Genomic DNA, 7,479 nt, shown 5'->3' with positions numbered 1-7,479 from the left:
GTTTTCTAATCATTTTAATACAATGATTAGTGGATAAAAGTTAAAAAATATGGGAATAAAAACAGACATGGACAAGTACAAAAAAAAAATCTGTCTTTACTTCAGAGTTCAGTACCTTTCTGTTCCCCACCTGGTGTAGGAGTCACTGGTTCCTCCAGGTTCCACCAGGAGGCACCAGAGCAGAGCAAGAGCACAGCACGAATACCAGTACAAAATAAAAGGGAACAGCTGAGAGCAAGAAAAGAAAGGCAACTCGGACATTGAATAAAGAAAAGTAAGGAAGGAGAGAAGGAAGATAACACCTTATACTGCGCCAGAAAAGTGAAAAAACAGATAATTTTTTTTTTCGTTCTTTCGTTATTTGGTCTACTTTCAGGTCTCCTGCAGCTCAGAAACCAGAATATAAACATCAACAAATCAGACAGTTACTGCATTGGTTCACATGCACCCCCACCCCCCCCCCCTTTCTTGATTTTTTTTTTTTTTTTTAAAAGGACTATGCACATCTGATATGACATGATGTCACTACTTGCTATGCCAACACCATCCAAAAGCACTGATTTCACAATGTATGAAGTACTGCAGAGATAAAAAGAAACAGCTGACTCAAATGTACTGTATAAAAACAAAATACCGTATCATATACAACCGAGACACGAGTTTAACTCAATATTTTGATCATTATTTTGGCAGAGTCTGCGGCACGTTCACAGCTGATGGAAGATCCAGACAAATGTTTTGTCCTAATATTTACAACTGTTTCGACGGCAAGATCCTCTGTGAGGTGCGGATGAAATCTCAGCCCGAGTCTCCTTTGGATTAATCAGCACTGGGTACAAAATGGTACAAGATGTAGAGTCAAAGTGTGTGTATGTATGTATGTATGTATGTATGTATGCATGCATGTGTGGATGTGCAGGAATCGTTAAGAAAAAAAAAAAAAAAAAAAAAAATCTTACCCCAGCTGACATTTCACAATACACATGATGCTGAGGTTTTTATACTGCAATACAGTGATGTTTTTCCTCCATTTTTTTTTCACTTGCTTGCAGTAAAAAAGGCTAACATGTGACAGGGCAGTACTAGACAAGCATTTTAGTAGGATGAGTCAATTAATGTATCCTCCATTTATTTAACCTCACTGTACACAGTTGCGGGAACATTTTAACATCATCTTCCCCGCCTACGTGTCTAAGTCATCACCACACGCATGTGATACATGAGTGCAGCGAGTAAATCACAGTCAGTGTGGGTGCTTCCGTGCCAGTCAGTCACAAACTGTGTGAGGTAGTGTGTTGGTGTCAGTGCTTTGCTGGTTGGCAGGCTAGATATCTGAAGGACTATGTAGTTTTAACATTCATCATGTTTTGACTCCTGTAGGGGTGGGGACAGAGGGTGGGAGGTGGGTGAAGGAAAAATCATTTACTGAGAGCCACTCAAAGTGCTATATATAAGCATGAATGTCAATGAGTGTGTTTCTCTGTGTAGTGAACAAGTAAAGGGCTAGTCAAGAGAAAGCTGAGCAAGTAGCTGACATGACACACAGGTCATTCGGTTAGATCAGAGTCTCTATTTGTCCGTAGGCGCCGCAAATCAGTGCTGCTCTTTCTCATCTACTCCTCAGCTCTCATTAGCTGCCACCAGCTGGCCTAATCCCTGGCGCACAAACACCGCCTGGATGTCCTTGGTCTTGATGCAAAAGTCACAAGCCCAAACAGCAGCGCTCTCTCGAGTCAGCAGCCCATATGCTGGTTCTGTCAGCCCTGTGCAATCACGGTGGAACCAGCGTTGGCATGAAGCCTCGCAAAGGATGGCGTCCTGGTCGTCGTGCACCTCTGCCATGCAGTGACCGCAGGGGAAGATCATCCCAGAGCCACCGAGTTTTCCGGGGCCAGAACCGGGCCCGGTTGAGGGGGCAGCAGGCCCAGAAGGCAGGGGAGACTGGGTGTTCGGAGTTGACGTGGAGTTAGAGGGGGGGTTTGGATTGCTGCCGGGAGTGTTGCCTCCATTATTGTTGGTCATGTTGTTCTGACCTGAATTGGTGGCAGTATTTGACATGGGACCCCCAGTGCCAGTAGTGTTGTTCTGTTGGTTGTAAGGGGTGGAGCCCGGTGCAGAGTTAGGTGGGGTTGACTGTTGCTGCTGCGTAGAGTTGTTAGAGTTAGGGGTATTTGTGTTGCTGGGGGGCTGTAGCTGACTAGGCGGAGGATGCTGGGGCTGACCTGATCCATTCAGAGGGCCAGTAGGAGAAGAGTTGGGGTTAGGCTGTGGTGGTGCTGATGGAGGCTGAACAGGTGTATTGGCGTTGGGCTGCTGGACATCAGAGTGGCCAGGGAAGCCACCCCCAGGCTGAGGTGGGCCAGAATTTGGAGGAGGCCCAGGCGTTGTATTATTAGGGGGAGGGCCATTTGGATTTATGTTAAGCTGCTGCTGCTGTTGTTGCTGCTGAGGCCCAGGTGGTGCACCTCCTCCACCAAAGTTCTTTCCATCCTCATTGCCTGGGCCTGGTGGGCTGGGGCCAGGGTAAGGGCCATCCTGTGAAGGAGGGAACTGTCCTTGAGGGGGCATTCCTGGCAACCCTCCCACCATATTGCCACCTGGGCCACCGCTCATGCCTCCCATCATGTTCAGTCCAGGACCCATGCCTCCTCCCATGGGAGGCAAGGGCCCTCTTGGGCCACCACCACCAGGTAACGGAGGGCTGTTAAACGGGTGCCCACCCTGTCCGTGCTGCTGCTGTGGGGGCATCCCAAACCGAGGGTGTGGTGGCCCCCCACCTCCAGGTCCTCCCATGCCTCCTGGGGACAACATGGGATTGAATCCTGGCCCAGGATGCATGGGTGGACTAAAGCTGGGTGGCATACTGAACTGAGAGGGGCCACCAGGAGGGAATCCACCCCCTCCTCCTCCACCCCCTCCACCCCCTCCGCCTCCACCTCCACCTCCACCTCCAAAGCCGGGCATTCCTCCAAAACCTAGCTGGTGGTGGGGTACAGCATTAGACGGAGGGCCAAATGGGGGCCTCCGTCCAGGCTGGCCGCCACCGGGTCCTCCCGGTCCTCCCATGAAGTTCATGCCTCCACTCATTCTGCCTCCTCCTCCATACCCACCTCCTCCACCGGCACCTGGGCTGGGAAGAAATGGAGCACCACCTGGTCCACCTGCCCCACCAGGTCTGGATGGGGATGCAAAGTCATCGTCAAAGGGGTTGGAGGCGACCAGATGGTCCACCATAGGGGTAGGAGGGGGTGCAAACTCAGTGAGGTGGGAGAAACCCGCCGCCTAGAACAGAGAACAAAGAACATAATGCACATTTTTCTTTCTAACTGCTTATGTGAGACCAGATTATTTAAATTCTCAGTCTAACAAACTTTTAAGGTCAACCTGTTCAGTGAGAAAATAATTATTTAGTGTAAATACAGTACCGTGAAGAAGTATTTTTGGCCTTTCCTTTCAATTTCTTATTTTAGCATATTTGTCACACACATTTCAGATCAAACACATTTTAATATTAGACGATAACCAGAGAAAATACAAAATGCAGTTCTTAAAATATGCTTTCATTTATTAAGGGACAAAAAGCTATCCAAACCTACTTGAACCTATGTAAAACAGTAATATCCCCCTAAACCTAATGACTAGTTGTACCACCCTTGGTAGCAAGAACTGCAATCATGGATTTGCAATAACTGGCAATGAGTCTTTCACATCACTGAACAAATTTTGGCCCACTTTTCTTTGCCAAATTGTTTTAATTCATCCACACTGGAGGGTTTTCCAGCATGAACGGCCTGTTTAAGGTGCCAAAGCATCTCAGTCAGATTTAAGTCCAGACTTTGACTAGTCCACTCCAAAACTTCCATTCTGTTTTTTTGTCAGCCATTCAGAGGTAGACTTGCTGGTGTTTCAGATCATTGTCCTGCTACATAACCCCACTATGCTTGAGCTTCTGAGAATGAACCGATGGCCAGACATTCTCCTTCAGGATTTTCTGGTGGAGAGCAGAATTCATGATTCCATCAATTATGGAAAGTCAACCAGGCCATGAAGCAGCAAAGCAGCCCCAGACCATCACATCATGACAGATGTAACGGGACTCAAACCTTCCAAAAAGTCCAGGTTTTGTCTCGTCAGTCCACAAAATATTTTCCCAAAAGTCTTGGGGATAATCAAGATGCTTTTTGGCAAATGTGCGATGAGCCTTTGTGTTCTTTTTGGTCAGCAGTGATTTTCTCCTTGGCACTCTCCCATGGATGCCATTTTTCCCCAGTCTCTTTTTTATTGTAGAATCATACACTCTAACCTTAACTGAGGCGAGTGAGGCCTGCAGTTCTTTAGATGTTCTTTTGTGACCTCCTGGATGAGTCGTAGATGCACTCTTAGAATAATTTTGGTTGGCTGGCCACTCCCGGTAAGGCTTCCCACTGTTCTAAATTTTCTACATTCTCCCCATTGTTTGCTGGAATCCCCAAACCTTAGAAATTACTTTGTAACCCTCTCCAGACTGATAAATATCAATAACTTTTTTTTTTCCAGCTGTTTCTTTAGATTGTGGTACGATGTGTTGCTTTTTTGAGATCTTTTAGCTACTACACTTTGTCAAAAAGGTTCTATTTGATTCAACAGGTGTGGCAGTAATCAGGTCTGGGTGTGGCTACTGAAATTGAACTTAGCTTTCCAAAAAATGTGGTTAATCACGGTAAATACATGATTTAACGGAGTGGGACGGAAGTAATATTTTATAGGACCAGGTAGGTTTGTGTAGCTTTCACAGCACTGTAGATCACCAATAACAGTTTTTACCTGAGTCGTGGATTTCCTTGCCTTCTTCTTCTCTGGGCTCTTCATCTGTGAAGCTGGAAAAGTAAAAAGATGAAAGGGAGGGGTGGAAAGATGGAAACATACTATAAGTCACAACAAACACAGCATCCATGTCTCATGCTTTTGGTCCACCACCAATCAGGAGCAACATCACATTTGGATTGGCCAATACCCCTTAGTGACAGATTGGAGCAGCTTTAGACCTAGGGCCTCTTTTTCAAGTCCAACAGTTGAGATGGATTCAATGATGGGACATAGACTGGCATGAGGACAAGATGCTAAACATCCAGGCGTTATCACCACCAAGGTTATGAAGCCTTGAATCGCAAATGACCCAGGCAGACCAAATGACCCAGGCAAGAGGGAGAGAGGCCGCAAACAGAGGCAGAAGAGGTAAGGTCAATGAGGGAGACAGGAAAAGACGAAGACATGAGAACGAGGAAACGGAATTGAAGGTACATTGATAGCAAGATAGACATGAACCCCGTTCACAGATCCACTCTGTGAAAAACAGCCACCACCGGAGACAGTCGTGAAGTTTACATATGGGGGAGGCGAGAAGGGATTTGCTAACAGCACCAGTGCAGCCCATTGCAGCGCAGTAATGGATGATTCCGATCTGATTTGGAGATGGGTGAAATTAATTCCTACCTCTGCTTCGTTTTCCTTGTCCCGCCTGTAGTCTCCCCGAGTCGGCAGCCATTGGCTAATATGACTGTCGGTGAAGTGGCAAATCACCGTTCATATGCAAGAAAAAAAAGTTAAAAATGACGACGTCTTGAAAGCTATAGGCCGACTAGGTGGACTCTGCCTTCAGGTCATGTCAGTAACGCTACAATCAGTGTCATCACAGCATAAGCTAGCACTTAGTGATAACTAAATAAGCTGGCCCAGGTCTGCAAACTCCTTTCCAGCTGCAAATCTTTGGCCACGGTGTCTGTCACGCCGGGTTTTTGGTCACCAAATCACCGTCAGGTAAGACTGAGCACGTTTACGTCTTTTTTGCAAGCCAGTTTCTACCAGCTGAGTGAAACTGGTTGCTTGATACCTGGCTCTGCCTGCCAGTACAAGCAGCAAGTTACAAAGCAACCCCCTCCCTCTCTCTCTGTGATCACTTACAGATGTGTAGCTACGACCAGCAAGCTAACGCAAGCTAGTTACTACCTTGGCTAACTAGCTAGCCACGTTACTCAATGTGGCTAGCTAGCAGCGACAAAAAATCCGAGAGCGTGGAGCAGCTTTCTACATCCAATGATGAACATATGCACTCAGTTTCACTCATCAAAGCATTTATGGGTTAAAGAAATCGATTACGTTTTTGAAAAAAAAAAAGCTGTTGTTTACTTTGCTAACATTAGCTTGCTAGCTAACGTTAGCATGCTACTAATAGCCATCTTGCAGACTGTCTTGGAAGCAAACTGTACCCTTTCTCCGTTGCTCGCTCGGCTGTCCTTTAAATTGAAAATCTCTGGTGTGTCATTGCCAGCAAACCAGTCGTCACACGGTGTATGCTTGTTGATTTCACCATTCAACTATAATTCATTCAAAAACGCAAATTTTGCCATAATTATCATGGCCTTGTATCGCCACCGGACAAAGAGGGATAAAGCGAGAGTATCGCGCACCGTGGAAGGTTACATCTGAAAACCAATATGGGGGTGTCGAAAGGGATCCGTAAAAATCATAAAACGCACGTTTAAGAAAGAGACTTAAAATACCACTTGTATTGAAACATATGTGAGGATATAAGGTGGTATATTAGAAGATTTATCACCATTATTGTTGTTCATCTTAATTTTTTTAATTTATAGAATTTGTATACACCTTTGATTCATGGAAGTGAAGCCGCTCGGAACGGACCATTTGTCAACCATGCCCTGTACAGTTCAAGTAATGATGCGGATCTCAGGTAGACCTTACAGTTAATTAAGCACGTTATCAAGTGCCATAATGATGAATATTCACCAATATTATATAAAACTAAAGAAATTTAAAATAAAAACTCATTATACATGCTATATTGTTCTTAACAGTTCCATACATGATCTACTGTGTCGAGGTATGGGAAACATACAAAACCAACACTAATCCAGTGTATTTGCTACAGAAGAAAGCTGTAAGAATTATAAATAGATCAGATTATTATGAACCAACCGAATAAATAGTCATTAAAATATTACGATTTAGCTGAGCTCAGCACCGGACAATAATCTCCTTCCAAACTGTATTCAAAGCTTGTTTGTAAAGGTCAGAATAAATATTAAAAAACAACAACAAAAAAGGGGTAATTGTGATGAGGGATTAATATTGTGTTGTTCACTATGTGTGAATTAAAAAAAAAAGGATAAAAAATCAGGTGGTAAATAAGTATGAAAGGGCGGTACGATTATCGTTGTTTATAAAACATTTGTTTTTGTCCTCGTTTAATTTTTTTTTTTATTGTGTGTGTGTGTGTGTGTGTGTGTGTTGGGGGGGGGGGGGGGGGGGGGGGGGGGGGGGGGGGGGGGGGGGGGGGGGGGTTGAAATCTAGTTCCTAAAGTGTTGATATTTTGAATATACTGCATGTAACAAGTGCATGTGTGACAAGCTTAAGCTTCAGCCTGCATCTTTTCGGTCAATAATTTGTGTGCACATGACTCCTAAAATGGGTATTCTTCC

General features: G+C 45.0%; 1 protein-coding gene across 2 annotated transcripts; it reads right to left on the bottom strand.

Moving 5' to 3' along the window:
* Nucleotides 1–79: 79 nt before the first annotated feature.
* On the bottom strand, nucleotides 80–6,435 carry pygo2 (pygopus homolog 2 (Drosophila)). 2 transcript variants are annotated; one of them, XM_030740394.1, is made up of 4 exons: nucleotides 6,246–6,435; nucleotides 5,473–5,536; nucleotides 4,804–4,856; nucleotides 80–3,282 (listed from the first exon to the last, which is right to left on the bottom strand). In XM_030740394.1, the coding sequence occupies exons 2-4, from the start codon at nucleotides 5,522–5,524 to the stop codon at nucleotides 1,621–1,623; spliced, it is 1,767 nt and encodes a 588-aa protein (XP_030596254.1). In that variant the 5' UTR covers nucleotides 5,525–5,536; nucleotides 6,246–6,435; the 3' UTR covers nucleotides 80–1,620. The 2 variants fall into 2 exon arrangements, with proteins under 2 accessions (XP_030596254.1, XP_030596255.1); XM_030740395.1 differs by lacking the exon at nucleotides 5,473–5,536.
* Between the last annotated feature and the right edge of the window lie 1,044 nt (nucleotides 6,436–7,479).

This window comes from Archocentrus centrarchus, chromosome 11 (assembly GCF_007364275.1).
Source record: "Archocentrus centrarchus isolate MPI-CPG fArcCen1 chromosome 11, fArcCen1, whole genome shotgun sequence".
In the NCBI taxonomy this organism is placed as follows: Eukaryota; Metazoa; Chordata; class Actinopteri; order Cichliformes; family Cichlidae; genus Archocentrus; species Archocentrus centrarchus.
Note: the sequence above shows the minus strand (reverse complement) of the source record. Positions and strands in the feature narration are given on the sequence as shown.